General features: G+C 35.0%; 1 protein-coding gene across 1 annotated transcript in view; it reads left to right on the forward strand.

Moving 5' to 3' along the window:
* The window catches only part of DNER (delta/notch like EGF repeat containing), a 106,978-nt gene that overhangs the window by 60,130 nt on the left and 27,510 nt on the right, over nt 1-19,338 (forward strand). Inside the window, exons 5-7 of the mRNA XM_042820887.1 lie at nt 3,088-3,233; nt 8,787-8,940; nt 14,232-14,345. Coding sequence (XP_042676821.1) covers nt 3,088-3,233; nt 8,787-8,940; nt 14,232-14,345 — 414 coding nt within the window. The remainder of the gene's footprint in view (nt 1-3,087; nt 3,234-8,786; nt 8,941-14,231; nt 14,346-19,338) is intronic.

The following is a 19,338-nucleotide window of genomic DNA, read 5'->3' on the forward strand; positions in this document are numbered from 1 at the left end:
CACGTCACTATCTACCTGTTTTGCACTTGTTTTCTCCTTCTGCATGAAAACGATCCTAATACAAACCAGGAAAAGACTCCTGACCCATTTTTTTTCAGATTCAGTAGAACAGTTTTAGTGTCAGGCCTCTGAGGGTAATAGTAGGCCTTAATGACCTGACCATGAAAAGATGGAAAAGATGATGAGTGACTGGCTATTTGCAAATCAGAAGCATGCTTCTGTTATTTCAGTGTATAATGGTAAATTTTCACAAATTGTGCTTTGATTATATGCTTGATATACTTCATTTTTGGGGTCTTTGAATGTTGGACACATATTCGAAAGATTGAGCTCTCTGATATTTACTAGATAAATAACTACTATTTGAGTTAGTGATACATGCTATTGTAAGAAAGGGAAATTGGTTTGTATAGTTAAATTATGTTTACTACTATATGTTTAGGTCACAAAAGCATGATGATAAGTAGAGTAGGCGCTTGTGGTTGTCTTCACAGTGTAGAGATAGCACAAGCATAAAGATTACACAAGCCAAGTAGTCACTTCTTTGTTATTCTGTTGCTAACTCAATAGTCTGGACTAAATACAGGTGTAAAGAAATCATACGTTGTGACTCGGATAAAGGTTAAAATGGTAATCTGAATGGCACAATGTGGTAGTTCTAAAAGCACCTGAATGTAAATAATATTGTCATCTTTTTTTTTTTAAGCTTTATTCTTTATTTTTAATTCTCACCTTTTTGATACAAGAGAAATAGTAGCATGTGTGCCTTGCTCTGCTAGGATTAAGTTGGTGAACTATCAGGATGGAGTGAGTGTAGTATTTTACCCAGCGTACTGCCGATGAAATCATTCAGGCATTTCTCAGACTCTCAACTGTGTGTGCACAAAGCTTGAAAATGCCTCCTCTGCAATATAAATGACTTGTCACATCGTATCCTGATTTATTAGGTTTTAAAATTGTTTCAGTGTTACTGCTGTAATTAGCTCAACCGCAAATTGTTCAACGCAAAGTACTCTGATGTCATTATGTTTTAACCAGCTTTAGAAAGCCGGTACGATTAAAATGAACAAAATTACCTTTTGCTATAAACAACTTCAATCTTTTTCTTCAGACGTCAGATGAAAGGAGCTGTAAGCATTCTTCTGAAAATATTCTCATACCTAGAAGTTAAAAATAGAAGTTATTCTACTTCAGTCACTGTTACAGGAATTGGAGAAGGAATTAATTAACCTGTGTTACGCAGGGAGTCGTACTTAGATGATTAGGCAACTCTCTTCTAGTCTTGGAACTTTAAGATTTCAGAAAGTTTATGCAACTTCTATAGAAGGAAAAATGTATAGCTGTATTGTTACCTTCCTAGTCTTTGGAAATTAGGTGAGATAATTAGAAATTACAGGAAAACGTGTGGCATTCCAGTGAGAATAATGGCTTCTTCAGTGGTTTGCCTAAGGGATTTAGATACCAAAATAGAACAGCACTCAAAGTAGAAAGAAGGTTGATTTGATATTCCTTTAGGGAACTGTCCTGAAGAATACGTAACAATCTGCTTCAGACAAGAAAATGTGAACCCAAAGACATTTTCTAAATACCGCATTCTTCCAAGCATTCACATATAATTGCATGACTGCCTGTGACAATCACGTTCAATTGTTAAAGGAAATAATTCTGGCTGCATTTTAGAGCAGATGGGCAAAAAGGAGGTATGCATTGAGTCCAGAATAAACTGGCTTTCTTAGAAGAGGTCAGCAGATTACAGTAATTTCCATTGGGTAAAACAGACCATTAGGCATTTATAACTGTCTCTTGGACAGTTTTAATCTGGTCTTGTAGAGTATTTAACTGACTCATGCAAGTTGTATTCAAGTTGATAACAATTGTATTGGGTATGAGATTTTGCTGCTTTGAAGACGTGGTTTGGTGTTTCTAGTATAGACAATTTATTGTTCAAAGAAAGCACCATTTTAAAAAGTGAGATCTAAAAATGAAGAACAGTGGAATTTTTCCATATCATTTGCTTTGCAATTTGTATAATTAGTCACTCTTCAGACTTTCATATGCAGAATGTAAGTAATGTTCAGCAGCTGTTCTGGAAAGAGAATTTACTTGAATTTCAAGCAGTTTCCTGAGAAATTGGTGTATTACTGTTCCTTATAAGTGCTTACTGATATATATAAATATATATATGTAAAATACTAATACTGTATTATTTTTTGTAGTTGAGAAAATATTGTTCAATTTCCAGTCTGTAGTGCAAGGAGCTTTATTGCATCTTGAAAGTTCCTTTGAAACCTATGCCATAAATGAATTTTAGAATTTAGAACAAAAAATATTAGGAAAAAAAACCATTGTGTCATATGCTTCCTGCATCCATTTGCAGTCATATTTTTAAAAAATTAAGGATATTTTATTTTACAAATATTTATATTAGAAATATGGGTGATAAGGATGTTGTTGTGCTCCAGTGTGTTTTAGTAGCTTCCAACCAACAATTTCTTTTTTCAGTTCCATAAAATTATAGTACCTAGTATCATGTCATAGAGTGATAGGACATTCAGATATAACTTGTATTGCAAATACTGAAAGGAATACTGTCAAATGGAGTACGTCATTGCAGAGTCCATCAAAGAGGCAGCGCTGAGATTGTCCATCTTTTACCACTGTAATTCTGCTTAAGATCTGTGTGCTTTCTAGTTCTACTTTAAGTAACTGCTGAAATTTATATAAATGTTTTCCTCCACTGGGATTGATTTTAATACTCCTTGCCATTAAGTACTTAGGGAAGTACATAAATGATCAAAAAGATAGCAGACTAAAGTGGTTGATTATTAGAAACCTGAGAAATGAAAGCAGACTTTAGCCCTACAGGTCGATCTGCTTCACCAGCCTTCTCTTCTTTTGTTAATCATAAGAAGTGATTACAAACTCTATTCCAATTTTTGTTTACATGCATTAAATTTAGGTGAGACTGTATGGAATATGAGAAATCATGATCGATTCAATTGTTTGTCAAGCAGATGAGCATCACTGTGTATTACCATATACCTTTTTTCCCCCATATATTAATGATTTCTTTTTCTTTTTTTAAAGGTTTTTTGAATGACTCAGTTACTAAGTGCATTGTGGCTTTACGGTTGACTGTGATAGTGAAAGTCAGTACCTGCCTGCCTGCGGGAAGCCATTTAGATAAATTCCAGTGTTCAGGGAAAGGAAAATGTATCACGAAACCAGATGAGGTAAGGTGAACTTATCAAGATCTTTGCATAATTTGGAAACTTTCTGCCAATATAAATGCAAGGGAAATTGTTCTTGGTCCTCCTAGTATGTACTACCTTGCTGCTGTGAAATAGACTTCAAAAACCATAGATGTTACTGAATAATAACAGTGTATTTATGAAATAATTTGATAATGTTTGGAAATCTTCATGTGCTCTTTCCTTGAGAGATTATATTGAGAGATTAGAATGACAGCAGCAATTTCATTGACTGCTTTGATATTTTTGTGCCATCTACTAACAACAACAAAAAAATCATATATGTTAACTTTCCATGCTGCATACTGCTTTGACAAAACCAGACTGGCATTCTATGATCAAGAGCCTGTATTCTCTGCTGCCTTCTATACATGTTGACTTTAATAAAGTAATATGAGCACAAAAATGTGCAGCTAATATTTGGTTTTAATAACATTCATTTGGGAGATAAAAGCAATAGTAGCTGTTGAGTAAATATTAACAGCTGCGAGCCTGCTGTGAACACAGAAAATTTGGCATATTTAGGGAATTCACTAATAGTTCATCTGCTACCATTTTGCGATTTAAATTCTCAATAAGCATGTTTGATAGAAAAATGCAGCTTTGACTTGTAACAACAATAATTAAGTTGCTGCAGTAACCTATCTGTGTGTGGCAATGCTAACATCTGGAATGACTTAACATCTTTATTCTTTGAAAATTAAATTTTAAAATGCTTAAGGTAATGTGAACACAATGACTGTTATCCAAATAACTTGTTCACGCAGTATGCTATTTTATGATCCAGCTTAGTTTTTCTGCATTCCTGTATCTGCCATTTTTCTAGAAATTCAGCATTTTGAATTTGATTTATGTAAATGATATGTTCAGATGTTCTATATATTGTTCAGATGTTCTATATATAGTGGCATATGAAAACATTTTTCCTTTTTCAATTTTTTGTCATGTTGAGAGTTAAAGGCTTTGATAAACAGTCAAATGTTATGTTTTTCCTGTTGTTAGTCCATTTTTATGTCCTTAATTTCTTTATTTTACTGCAAGCTATACGTCACAAAGAGAATATACATTACTTCCTGTATCTATGCAGAAGCATTAATATATTTTTATAAGGAAAATGCATAGTTTGTTTTTAATAATCACCCGTGTTTCAAAAATCTCTGATATGTGGAATTTTACTTCTTAATAAATTATAGTTATCTTTAAAAAGAAAGGCAAATTGGCTTCATGACAGCAAAGGGGAGCTTGAGAAAAGGGAACTCAGTATGTGTACATCCACACCTTTAATCCTGACTTTGAAAATTGTATCCAGCTTTTAGTGATAAATTAACCTCCCTCTTGAGCATACAGTGTTTTTCCTTCCCTGGAAAATGAATAGGAGAATTTAAAATTACTCCCATCTTTTCACAGTTTTGAGGAACAGTAACAGCGCAATGTGTTAAGATAGAGTTTATAACAGAATGTGAATCAGACATTCCTGTAGCTGAAGCTGTGGGGTATCACAATCATGCTAAAGTCCATTTTGAGAGAGGCATGTGCCAGTTAATAGTAGTCAAAGAACTGGAATTAGCAGGGTTCTATCTCTTTAATAACATTTTAACTTCAGAAACATGTATTTTTGCTGTCAGAAACTGTTACCTTGAACAGATGATGAAGTTTCCCAGTGATCCTCTGCAGTCTCTTCAGACCTATGCCAAGTTGTGCTCTGAAAAGGGGCAACTCAGTAAATCCTCATTGTTTCCAAATGTTGTTTATTTATGACCAGACTCCTACTCCAAAGATAATAAAAATGTTATTTTGTCTATTCAGCCATAGTGATTTTTCAAATCTGACAGTTTTCCTTACCCATTAGTGTATTAGTTGCATAATAGAATTTCAGCTGGGAAACTGAATCAGGCCCAGCGTGAGCAACATAGTTAAAAATAGAAGGTGTATATTTCATTAAACAGGATGTTTTTGCCATTGTTTAAGTTGTCTTAGGGGAGATGTATCATAAAATGTCTTTATGGTTTCCCTAATGATGAAGCAAACGACAGCCAAAATTATATGCCTGCCATGTACCAACCAACTGCTGAGTTGTTTCCCACAAGACCTTCTACATTTCTTTATCCAGAACAGAAACTTTAATTTTCTTTAGGTTTGCAACATGCCCTTTGTGATTTGTTTTTACCTATAATTCATTCAGTTTGCACATTCTAGTCTTGCAGGATGCAAAGCAACTTCTTAGTGGAATTCATAAAAGGCCTAATGTGGTGAATATGCTCAGAGCTGTGCTGGCTGTAGTCATTTTGCTTCCAGTGCTGAGAAGATTGATTGCCTTTGTTTTTTCATGTACTTCATAGTTTTATAACAAATCTAGTAGTAACACATTTGCATAATGGAAACTTTAAATGTAATTAACAATCTGCAGTAATGTAAGTGCAGTGGCATACTATCATCTGTGAGGCGCATAAAACTATAAACAAATGAATGTTGGTCTAACCTGGAAGTCTTGGCTGGTTTTTAGTTATTTCTTGCTTGTAAATAAGTAGCTTACCTTCTACTGAGCTGGGTGTTATAGAATGTGGACATAAAATTGTAAGCTCATAATGACAGTTTCTTTTTCAATTGTTGTTGATGCTGAACATAAAATTCACAACTTTGAACAAACTTCTTTGAAGTGAAGTGATGCTGTGTTAAAGTGATGCCTTTTCTTTGCTCTGTCTGAGCTTAGTACCTCTGTTTTGCTGTTGTGCTTGCCATTCTTCCACAACGGAAAAGTGAATGTTCAGAAACATGATACTGGTCTTGGTATTATCACCAAATAAATACCAAATTGACATTTATTGACTCTCACCAGAATGAGTTGTCCTCAGACAAACTGGCTATGAATTGAAGAGAAAAATCCTATCATAATCCAGAGAGAAGTTTGTTACGAATTTCTGATTCTGTGTAGGATTTTAAAGTGAGCTATAGACATCCATTAGATTTGAGAGCTACCGTTCTGGTTCTATGGAGACAGAATGATTTCTTTCGCAGATTGCTGTTCTTGTGTAAAGTGTGGAAGAACAGACTGTGTAAATATAGAGTTTTATTGCTAGTGTTAGAACCACTTATATTTACAAAAAGAAAAATCTGCCTGCAGTGAGAAGGAATCGAATTGAATAATGATGATTTCCATGTCTTCTTATGGGTTATAAGTTCATGGGAGTAGATCCACTTGATTTTATTTGTCGATATTAACACCAGCTCCTTGTATTCCTGAAGGGATGTCTTCTTGGTTATGGACTTTGTTTCCAAAGTACAGTATACTCCTAAATAGAAAATAAGTATTTATCACACAGAATTGTTGTGCTCAAATGACTCTCTGTAAGGATTACCATGAGTGTTCAGAGTCTTTTTTTGTCAAGACAAAGCAGACCCAAAGCATTATTTTGGTAGGGAGGGATACTTCCATAATTCAGACCAGACCATCTTTTTTTCTGTAGGATAAAAAGTAAAATTATTTTATGCCTCCAGTGAGTTTGTAATCAGTGACAAAACATGAAAACAGTGCAACAACCAGAAATTTTCTTTAATGATATTAAAAAAAAAAACCATAAAATGTTAATTTTTCAGAGAAATATGTAAACTTCTTAAAACTGGAGTTGAAAATGAGTGTGTAATTTAATTCTTCTCTACTTCTTTGTTTGATTACTTTGACGTAGTATTGATGATAAGGAATGGCACAGAGTGTTCATGGTATGGGCTATGCAATTTATTAATGCCTTTGTCTTTGAATCTATATCGGGATTGTATTTATTGTACAATACAACTTTATTGTACATAAAAGTTGTACAGTTTTTACCTATGGATGCCTAGTGTCAGTATTATAGTCCAAGGGCATAATCTACACCAGCACTGAAAACCATGGCACTTTTGAAACTATTTCTATATCCTCTGTCAGCAGAGCAGCCACTGCATTGGTCTCCAAATGCTTCATAAGAGAGGGAGGAAAGGAAAAGAAAGCAAGATTTAGCATGCATGTAGTTATGTAGCACCATTTTGTCTGCTCTGATATTGTAAATTTTTGTATTTAAAATATGGGGAACTGTTCTGGAAATACAGCCCAGTATCCTGTTATGGAATAACAGCAAAACTGCCATGATGAGTGATGCGGTTTTTCATCTGTTTGCCTATTTTTTCCTTCCTACTGAACTACATCCTACTCTGGAAACATCTCATTGCTGGTGTGAAATATATGCAGAGCAGTTCTGTGAGCAGGCTTCTATCACTCGTGATAAATAACATGCACGTTGAGTTTTGGAGATGTACAATATATATTTCCTTGGATATAAGCAAAATGTTTTTATCATTTTTTACAATAAGGGTGTTGAGGCACTGGCACAGGTTGCCCAGAGATGTGGTGGAAGCCCCGTCCCTGGTGATATTCAAGGCCAGGCTGCACCCGGGCTCTGAGCACCTCATGGTGCTGCAGGTATTCCTGTTCACTGCAGGGAGTAGGACTAGATGGCCTGTAAGAGCCTCTTCCAAATCAAATGATCCTATGATTCTATTATAACATTAATTGTTATTTAGACTCTATCAATGCAGTATTTTTAAGGAAAAAAGTACTGCATTTTACTGACTATCATCTCTTTATTTGTATGAAATTCATTGTCTTTTTTTTTTTTTTTTCTTCCTAATACACAGCTTTTTATTTGCATGAAGCAAACAGAAGCAAAAATAGAAAATAAAATACTGACCTGGCCTTTTTGTTTCTGATTCCATGCACGTTTTGTGCTTTGCGTTGCAACATCTGTGCCTGGGCCAGCTGTGTGCATCGAAGCCGAGTGATGGGGCTGGGAAATGCAGGAGTGAGTGCGGCTGCCACCTAGTGCTTAATGAACAGAGGAAGGGGGCATTTGACTTAAATGGATATATCAGATGAGAGCTTTCTTTGCTTCCCTCCTTTAACGCATCTTTGGCAATTTAAATATTTTAAAAAATTAATTAAGTTTTATTACTTAAAAAAAATACTGAATATCACGCTGTACCTATGACAGTTATTTCTTTAACAGGACTAGAGCTCTTAATCTTTCATTATGCAGCAAAAGCAGCAAGTTTTGGAAAAGATGTTAAATACATTCAGGAGGATAGGTGTTTTAGCAGAACCAGATTGGCTTGTGTCTCCTGAAGTGAGCCCAGCACTGCTCATCCCATAGGGGGTGCTCCTTTGTAGCAGGGTTTTGTGTGGTAAATCTATACATTACAAATCTTGGTAATCAAACTGCTATAAAAATACAATTTCTGGAATGGAAGAAAAAAATTATACTGATTTAGGCATCGTGGATCTGATCCATGTCTAGGTGGAGATTCCCTGGCTTGATTAAAAATCTGACCTGAAGAACTGGTGCAGGTTTAGTATTTCAAATGGTAACTTCATGCATTTGATGTATTTATGTCAGCTACTTGTGTTTCGAATGGAATAGCAGCAGAAACATTCTTGTTCATAGAGCAGTCAATGAAAATATAACCTTTGAAGATTCATTGTGGAGTGCAAATTGTGCTTGTTTTTAGGCAACGTTTTTCTGTGAGTGCGAGGATGAATACTGGGGCCCCCTGTGTGAGGAATTTGATGCTTGTCAAAGCCATCCCTGCCAGAACAACGCAACCTGCACCGACCTAGCACAGAAACACAACGGGAACAATTTCACCTGCAGCTGCCTGCCTGGTGGGTATCGTATTGTGCTCTGAATAATGCATTTTTGTTTTAACATTCGGAGCATATCTTTTGCAGAGCAGCAAGCTGTGCATCTTCAGACCGTAGGAAAGAGGGAAAATAAAACAACATAAGGTCAGCTTTAAAGGGCTGGAAAATTCTTCAGCTGTGAATATTGGCACAAGAGGCACAGTACTGTACAGCCAAACCAAAACCATTGTGAAGGAATTATTCATATAGAATCATGAAATCACTTGGGTTGGAGGACACCTCGAAGATTTTGGAGCTCCAGCCCCTAGCTGGCTGCCCCCCACTGGATGAGGCTGCCCAGGGCCCCATACAGCCTGGCCATGAGTATTTCCAGGGATGGGGCATCCGCAGCTTCTCAATCTGTTTCAGTGCCTCACCACTCTGAATATTTTTTTTCCTAACATCTAACCTAAATCTCCCCACTTCTAATTTAAAACCATTCCTGTTGTTCTAACACTATCAGACCTTGTAAAAAGTCATTCCCCTCCTGCTTAAATGTTCTTTTCAAGTACTGGAAGGCCACAGTGAAGTCTGTCTGGAGCCTTCTCTTCTCCAAGCTAAACAATCCCAACTACCTCCACCTACCTTCGTAAGAGAGATGCTCCAGCCCTCTGTACACTTTTGTGGTCCTCCTCTAGACTCAATCCAACAGCTCTGCATCTTTCTTGTCCTGCAGGACCTAATAGAACTAATAGAACTTTACCTAGTGAGATGACCAAAATTATTTAGTTTGCTGTCTACTGTCTACTGTCAACTTTTATTTGTTTTTTCCCCCAGTATAGATTTTAAGTATACAACATATCAAACCTTTCAATAAATGTTCCTTCACTGTCACTAGTAAATTCTTTTCTTCACTCACAGAGTGACATGGAAAAGCCCTTAACATAAACTGCACTTGTTGAATTGTTCCTCAGAATTAACTTAAACTTTGAAAACTTTTAAAAAATGCATAAACTAAATTTAGTAATTTGTAGATTTGATTAATCATCAAGTGTCTGAGTTCTCTGAAGTTATTTCAAGAACATTTGCCATAGAAATTTGATCAAATGAGAATAGCAATTTAATTGAAATTAAAATTAAACTGAATATGACAGTAATAGTTAAAAGCTGGAATGTAAATTAATGTCACATCCTGATGGAAGAAAAGAACCTTACAAAGTGACTGTTACAGGAAACTCAATGCTATCTTAAATCTTACATTTCAAAGACAAGCTCAGTTATAATAGCCCAATTACTTTATTTTTAACTAACATAAGAAAGTTAGTAAAGTAACAATAAAACTATTAGACTTAAATAAATATCAGGTAATTTATTTTGTTTCCTACACATATTTTATTTTTTATTTTTGTAGAAAAAGCGAGCAATTTACTGGCTGATAAGTTATGAGATCACTTACTGGACAGTTGACATTTCAGGGATCTTATCTGGAAAAAAAAAAAACAGAAATGGAAGGTACTTCTGGAATAGGTCCTCAGCCTTACAGTATAGAAATTCCTTAAAATGCAGATGGAGAAATGGATATTTTGGTCAGGCTTCCAACGGTTGTCTCTAAGTTGTCATCTAAATAAACTTTAAAGCTGGGTGTGTGGATTAAAATTATGTAAACAAACAACACTTTGTTTTGATTTATGCCTTTATTTTATTTATGCCTCTCGGATTTTCTCTTTTTCTCTCTTTGCTTAAGAGTCGTTGTAGTGAACGGGCAGCAGAGAAATGATTTATATTTGTATTTTTACATGGACATGGATTTATACTGCTCCAAAAATTAGATATGAAGTTATTATGCACATATAATCTATTCTAATTTTGTAAATACGTGAATGGATCAACTGTTACTTTAACAACATACGTAAACATAGCTGAATAATAATTTAAATTCAAGAGGGAAAAGATCAGAGTAAAACAAGTTGGAAATATTTAAACAGTCCATACAATTAATGTCACATTGACTGTGACTGATTCAGAATTCTCTGGGATTTTGACAAGTAGTTTTTAATTAGAAAAAATAATTAACATGCAGGATATGTTCAATTTATGTATTCATTGAGATAACTGTCTCGGAAGTTGTTCTGCATTAGGTATTCCTGTCCTGGCTAAATTTCTCTTTTTACATTTCCTACCTTAGGAGAAATGGAATGGGCCTCTTCTGTGTAACTGGTGATAGAACTAGAGAGAATGGCCTCAAGTAGCACCAGGGGAGGTTTGGGTTGGATATGAGGACAAATTTCTCTTCTGAAGGAGTGGTCAGGCACTGGAATGGGCTGCCCAGGGAAATGATGGAGTCTCTTTCCCTGGAGATGTCCAAGATACATTTCGATGTTGTACTGAGGGAATGGTTTAGTGGGGAAATAATGGTGCTAGGTGGACAATTGGACTAGCTGATCTTAGAGGTCTTTTTCAACCTTGGTGATTCTTTGATTCTAAATCCAGGCATAATCCTAGGAAGCCTACCTGCAGTTCATAAAATCAGAGTTTTTGCTAGATTATTACCTTCTGATCTTCATATAAAATATTTTAAAAATACTTCAAAATTCTTGGCTTTGGTTGCATAAAAAAAAGCTTTAGGTGGAATATTTATGAGAATTGTGATGTGCCTACCTGAAAGCCCCAAGAATGTTTCCAGTAGGAAAACTTAATGTTTTGAAGTTTTACGGCTAAGCTTCGTGCAGTAACATAAATATGCTTTCCACTTAGCTACAAGATTCCAAAGATGATTATTGCTTCCGTTATTATATTTAAGTCTGCAGTATTTCCTGCTTCTATTGTGAAGTTACAAATTACAGTGCCTTGATGCAGCAAATATTACTTTATTTCTGTAACCATGTAAAAACCCAAGATATTGCTGTTGTTGTTACGATCCCAGGTACCTGCATGAAGTGCTTGCTTTATTTTTTACCATTTGACGTCTTCACTTTTCAAAGGCTTCCCATGAATTAAAGAAGTCTCTGTCAGGGACAAGTATTTGAATTACTTGTCTGAGAAAGTGTTAACACTGTGTAGAAAAAACATTGTGTTGATACTGTGAGATGCATTGTAGAAAGGAAACAGTGACTGAGAACACAACAGTTTCTTGAACAAACTATATTTCTGTTACATATTTTGGATATATTTTGAATTTTCTTTGACATCTTTATTTCTTTAAACTCTTTTAATCCTTTCCATTTAAAATTTTTCTCTAAAATTTAGTTTTTTGCCTTTTTAACTACATAACTATTTCTTCTCCTTGTCTCTGCAAAAAATGTTAGCTCCTATGGAAAAAAAAGTCTAAATACTTCCTTCTACAAAATCCCTCCTGTTTATCATGGTAGAACACAACCTTACAGTCTATGGAATTAAGCTATTTAGCTTCTATATATAAAGACTTCCCTTCTGAATAACAGCATGATCAAGTCTCTATGTAGATAATTGAAAAGACAAATATAGTTAACTCCATTTATTACATTCTGGATCTTGCAAGATATGCTTTATGACCTCGATCATATTAAGATGGAGCATATTTATTTTCATAAAACTGACAAAATATTATCTCTGTTGAATTTTGTCTCAAGCTATAGTAACATTTACAGGAAGTCAGCAAGCTTCAGAGCAACACAATCATTCACGCTTTTCTGTGCCAACATTCCTTTGGAAGCACACTGAATTTCAGGATAATTTTTAGCTTTCACAAACTCCAAAGCAGTTTGATGACTGAAAAAATGCTTAAATGAGTTAAACACACCCAGTTCTGTATTGTAATTCATAAAATAATCAGCTGAATGTCAGAACTTGGAAATATGAAACCTATAGATGAAACAAATCAGTTGATGTAGTCTTATATAGTATCTCTTTTGTTGTTATAAATTTTATGTTAATTTAAGACCAATTAGAATTACAGAAAATTGCTGGCTGTGAAAAGTATGGCTTAGGTCTGTCCGTGTGCCTTCATCCAGTCCAGAGGAGCTGCCTCACAAGAGCACAGTTCTGGTTTTAGATGTCCTTATTCCTCTCAAGTTTATCTGACTTACAGCTGACAATCTAGATACAAGTTTCTTTCTCAAAGTATCACACTGCAGAAAATAGGATCAGAATGTAGATCATTGTAGCATACAAAAGCAGTAAGGTAGACAAAGAGAAATGCCTTAGACATCCTTCTTTATAGTGCTACTCTAGAAACTCAAAGTATAACAATCTATTTTGAGATCTACTTTATGGCAACACTGATTGATTTGAAAAGATGTAACTATTAGCCTGTCTGAAAGATTTCTAAAGTGTTGACTTTGATTGCGTGAAAAAAATTATTTAATCAAAACATGCATTTTCTTTTTACTTTTTTCTTCTTTTCCTTCTTTGTCTCCTACATAAGTGAAATTTTATTCCAAGCACGTCCTATGTCTCACCTTAGATCTTTCTCTTAGGCGCCTGCCCTTAGCTGTGTATTAGCAGCATCAGCTTGCTGACCCTTAACACCAGCCATGGTGCTATTACTGAGGAGGCTTATAACTTTATGTAGGGTTCCTTTTAAAAAACAAAGTACCTATGTGTATTGTGTGTACTTTCTTCTTCTGTCATGCATCCAAGATAGTTTTTTGGAAGTAAAGAAAAGTAGGAATGAGGAATGTGTGGTATTCATTAAGGAATTTAAATTTGGAGTGTTTAATCTTTTAGTTTGTATTTTGTATCTTTGTTCATTTTTTTTTGATGTATTATAGACTTCAAACATATGGAACAAAGCAATCTATGGTCAAATAGTACAGTACACACAATCTGTAGCTTGTGAACTTGTAGGAGCTTATTTGGAAGAGATTGCAACTGTACTTCACAACTCCCACTTAAAATAAACACCCTCTCTAGAGCGCAGAAGTAGGAACAAATGGCAGTCATTCAGCATATGCACAGCTAATTCAGATGACAAGTCCAGTTTAAAGTCTTCCTGAAGATTTTTCACTTGAGATTCAAGATGCATTTGAAAACCATTCATAAAGAACTTCTTTTTTTTGATTACGTGAGTCCTTATGAGAACCCACCACCAACCTTCATTATGCTAGTCAGAATATTGCTGATAGTAAAATACATTTGATATAATCTCTAGATTTCCACTACTTATTTATTTCTCCTGTGAAGGATAAGTTCTTATTAAAAACCCCATTTTACAAGAAATTAGAAGACTGTTCTATTTTGATTCATTACTGTGGTTAATTTTGTTCAAGAAAGCTATTAGGACTGTTTGAAGTTACCATTTAGTGATAAGATCTCGTTTTCCCTATGCTTTCTGAATATTGTGTGCTGTTTTGTAGGTTACACCGGAGAGCTGTGCCAGTCAGAGATTGATCACTGCATCCAGCAGCCATGCCAAAATGGAGGCACTTGTTCATCCAACATCCATGGATTCACCTGTCAGTGCCCAGAAGGTAAACAATGACTCATTTGATGTCTTGTACAAATTGATATTTCATGGTGTACTCAGTCTGAATTTTTAGTTTTATAAAAATATATTCAAAATTGTAGTTTACACCATATTAATAAGCAGAAAAAAATCCAGATGAGATATCCTATGTCATTTGTATTGTGTGAAGTATGGTAAGAGCTTAGTGTTATAGAGTATATGCTGCATCGAGCATTTTTATCCATTTGCTTGCACCTCTACAGTAGAAGTCAGACTCCAGCACTGTGAGAAAGATAAGAGAATCTGAGGAAACTCAGAATTCATTCTGATTTTTGTGTTGTCCGGTAAATGAGTGAGAGGAGCTGCCTTGCATGCAGTATTTGCATATTTCTGCTTATGAATCAATTAGAGAAGAAACAGTGGTTTAAATCCCACAAAGTTTTACTTCATTCTCCTTCCTGTTGGGACTTATTTTTTTCTCTGCATGATAAGCCTTTCAGTGATTCTCATTGGAAAACACCATATTTGAAACTGTGTGAAATGAGGACATTGCAAAGGCAAAGTATGTGCTTTTATAGCACTTTGCTGTGTGGAATGGCAGATGCCTGAGTCGCTCATAAAAAAATTATCAGAAGTGAAAGCTCTCAATTATGAAATCTTCTATTAGTTATTTATAATTAGGATTGGAACTTGGAACTAATTATATTTCTGATCTCTATGGATGTTTTTATTCTGCCAGCAACTCGCATTTGCTCTAAGGGTACAAGTCTTTGAGAACTATTCTGGTAACGTATACTTGGTTAATAATGAAAGATTATTTGTAATTTCTTCAGAATGATTCCTTGCTTTTCTGGAGTTATGCTTTGATGATCGACCCATTTAACAACTGTTTTGAAACACAGACATTGACATTTTGGCTGCAGAGGGTATCTTGCATTTGGAAGAATTTAGAAAACTAGCTTATAACTAGTAACAAAATTCAGAAAAGAAAATTTCAGTATTAGACTTAGTAATTCATTTGTATTTTTCATAGGAAAACTGCTCACTGTCTTTAAAAATGCCTTGTAGGAAAATATTTTGCCATTACAAAATACATGGAAAAAATTATACTGGGACTTTTGGATATTTTAAAGCTGCCACATTGTTTGTGTGTGCGACAGGGCCTCCTTGCTTGTTCCTGTTGGCCCTTTCATCAATACGCCAACCAGCTCTCAACTTCCCTTACTGCTCTTTGAGGCTGAGACCATGATGACAGGATTGTATGTGCATTTGGGTCCCAAGATGGACTGCCCTCTGCTGATGTGCCACTGCTTGATGTGCAGTGTTCTTGATTATGGCAGGCTTTCTTCTGCAGGAGAACCAAATTACTTTTGCTTCTCTCTTAGTCTTACTTGTCTTCAGCTATATCTCTGTTACGCTGCTTGGTCCTACAGTCTTGTTGACTGCTTTGTGTCTTCAGTATTTATCTTCTGCTTCCTTTCTTTGTCACTGATCCAGATCCATGTTTGATCAGTTTCCAGATCAGTTCTCTTCTATGCTGTGCTTCAAGTAGCAAATCTTGGAATCTTGGCACTGTTGCTCCATTATCTTAGTATATATGCTGAAGGCTGTTGCTGTTTTACCTTAGGACAGCACTGGTACCATTTTCTCAGGTTTCTGCTATTTTATTTTATTTTTTTTGACTCTTCTGTACTTATTACATTTTACATACCTGTGCTCTCCTATTCTTGAGGTCTTGAGATTTTCTAGGATTTCTGGATTTTTCTTAAAGATACAGTGGGATTTCTGACCCTTCAAGAGGAAAGAAAAAATTACTTGGCAACTTCAAGAAGAAGAAAGTGTCTGCTCATAGAATTCATTGTTATTCAAATGTGCTTTTTGTGTCACCTGTCTGAAACTTTGCATGAAAAGTTACCAATTCTAATCTCCCAGCATTATATCTGTGTTGCTATGGGCAGCCACATTAGAGAGCCAGGATGGAATTGGGCAAGGAGCTGTTACTCTGATAACTTATTTGTATGTCTAACATGATTACGTGGTATAAATATTTTCCCTTTCAAAAAATATTGTGGCATCTCAAGAAAACATTTTACATAAATACACTTACAACCCTTGTAAAAATCATATTTAACATAGAAAAAAAACCTCTGGAGATGATGGAATGTTTCAGGAATCACTTTCTAGACTGGGCAGCACTATTCCGCAGAAGAATAGTGTTGAACACTTCTTATTCTTGGTTCCTTGGAAATGAGCATTTTCTGAGAAAATCATTCTTAGGCTTGCCTGAGCACATGCCACCTTTTGTGAATAGTTGCTTTTCTAGATTGAGCCTGTGATAGAATCACAGAATGGCTTGGGCTGGCAGGGACTTGAAGCCCTGCCAATTCCAGCTCCCTGCCATTGACTGGTTGCTGCCCACCAAATCAGGTTGCCCAGGGCACTGTTGATTTTTCTAGATGCATTTTGATGCATTGTTCTCTCATAGAGGCATATTTTGAGAGCTTCTATCTTGTTTGGAAGGATGTGGTTATTTTTGTAAATAAAGCAAAGTGTAGGTAATTAAAAATTACAGGTGTGGTAATTTGCTATCTTTAGAGTCTTCAGATTTTCCATTAAAAAAAACCACACACACAGAGAAAACCAAAGCCATGAAAGATTTCTAATTTAAGCAAGATCTCCAACTCTGCTTCTATTCTCCTGCTGTGCGTAATAGCAATTGCTAGTTGAGAAGAGGCCTTTTTTCTGTACTGCTAATTCAGCACAGTGGGGGAAAGGTAGGCAGAGAGCTTATACATGTGTAAGAACTAAAACTGGAGATTCCGTGTGGATAGGCAGAAAAAGACAAGAGCAGGTGGGAAGTACTACAAAGGGAAAAGGGAAAAATGGCAGAAAATGGAATGAAATGGAAACAGAGAGGAATATTCTTGAGACTGCACATTTTTCTTTCGTATGAGATCTGCAACTTGTGAAAGAGGAATATGAAAGCACACCGAAAGTGAGATATGAGGCACTGAAAAAGAAGCCCAAATCGAATATGAACATTTCATGATTATTATTTAGACATTGTTATTGTCTTAAGAGTCTTTTAATAAGGAAAAATTCTTTAGGCTTGAAGATTCCATTTTCTATGTGAAGCATCATAGATTTTAATGTGTCAAAAATGCTAGAAAATAAATTGTTATATGAAATGCATGAGTCACCCTTTATTTAAGAGCAAATCAGAATTTATGTTCAAAGCTGTGAATGAATGAATTTGAACGATGCTAAAGACTGAAGAATTTGTTTAAAAGATGTTTGGGATGTCTTACTTACTCGGTGTTCATCTTTATCATACCTTACATAGTTAGCAAATACTGCCTTCAAATGTCCATGCAAATAAATTTCCAAAAATTCTAATCACACCCCCAAGTAAACATCTGTCAACTCTGATGTGGATGTTTGAAATTTATATTCAAAATGATTCTGTAAATACCCAAATCAATCTGTTAAATACCTGTTTTTATTTTCCTTCTCTTATTGTTATGTATAACTACCACTGCAATGGAAGTAATATTGTTAATTAGGATACTGCTGGTCATTTTATAAATTCAGTTACTTCAACATCTTTAAATCAGTGAGAAATTATATGAATTCCCAAGGCACCCTGGAGTTCAATATACATATAATAAATAGAAACATAGACATAAAAACAAGGTTGGAAATAAGCAAAAACATTTACAATAAATACTTAATCAACAGGAAAACTTGTAGTCCTATTAGGGGTTTTTGGGGGTTTACTACTCTCTTTCTTTGGAGCTTGCCAGCTTGACTGTAGTGGCAGAAAACTCTTAATTCAAATTAGCATATTTTTGAAATAATTTTCCAATAATGGATTTCATAACCAGTAGAAAGAAGTAGACAGGAAACTATGTTATGACTGACAGTTTAATGTCTACTTGAAATTTAAATTTCCAATTGACTTTATTTTACTATTGCCAATCGACTTGACCAGCTGCAGAGAATTAGAGCTATGTAAAAGACAGCAAAAGTTCTATGAAATACCTGCTGATAATTAGAAAGCAGCAGATTAAAGGATGTTCTTACTGTGGTTTCTGTGGTTTAAAACGTATAGAGCTTGACAACTATAGAAGATGCTAAGTTGTGATTCATATATGTTGATTTGCAATAGCAGCTAGAAAGTGCACATTTTCACCATGAAATATGGTGAAGAGTAGAAAATAATTCACTTGTCTATATGAAGAATTGTTTTAGTTTTATGTTCTTCACTTTTTCTGGACTTCATCATTCACGTAGAAGATTTTTCTGGATCAGATTTTGGAAATGCGATTCTAATTTCTTTAGGGTTGAATATAATTAACCTATTATATATTTTAATTCCAGGAAAATAGGATACACAGCTGTTGTGTGTGTAAGATTTCCCAAGGTTACTGGTGATTACAGAATGTGGAGTTCTTCACATTACCATAAGAGAGTTTAATTTACCTGTAGAATATTGTGTTGTTAATTAAAAATTTTTATGGCTGTTCAGTTTCTGCTAATCTAATGCTTTTATCTGGCATTTTTCCAAATTGCTCCTATTTTTAGTAGATGTCGCTGCAATGCTTTAATGTGTTTGGCCTCTGTTTGCCTTTATCTGCTGAGACTTAGCTAGGTGAATTTCCATCAAAAACTTGCAAGTCCTTTTGAATTGTTTCTTGTTCTCTTATGATGAGTAATTTTTTTTTCCTTTACAGAATTTTGATGAAATTCCATCAGACGTCTCACATTTCTTCATGGAACAAATTTCTATGGGGGAAAGTAATGCATTTCTTTCAGATCTAAAGGTTTTTGTAGACTCTAGGCCTAGTAATTCAGAAGTTTAAATTTTCACGTTTGTGTATTTCTTGGAATTGGGTTTAACATAACATTCTGGCAAGCTGGTTGTTCAGCAAGCTGTATAAAGAGCAATTTTACAACTCTTCAGGAAGCATTTAAGTTGTTTGATTTATTACTTGACTCCTGCTTTCAGTAGCCAAGTA

This window comes from Centrocercus urophasianus, unplaced genomic scaffold, assembly GCF_019232065.1.
Source record: "Centrocercus urophasianus isolate 14NV4802_14NV808 unplaced genomic scaffold, USGS_Curo_1.0 seq_19, whole genome shotgun sequence".
Classification (NCBI taxonomy): Eukaryota; Metazoa; Chordata; class Aves; order Galliformes; family Phasianidae; genus Centrocercus; species Centrocercus urophasianus.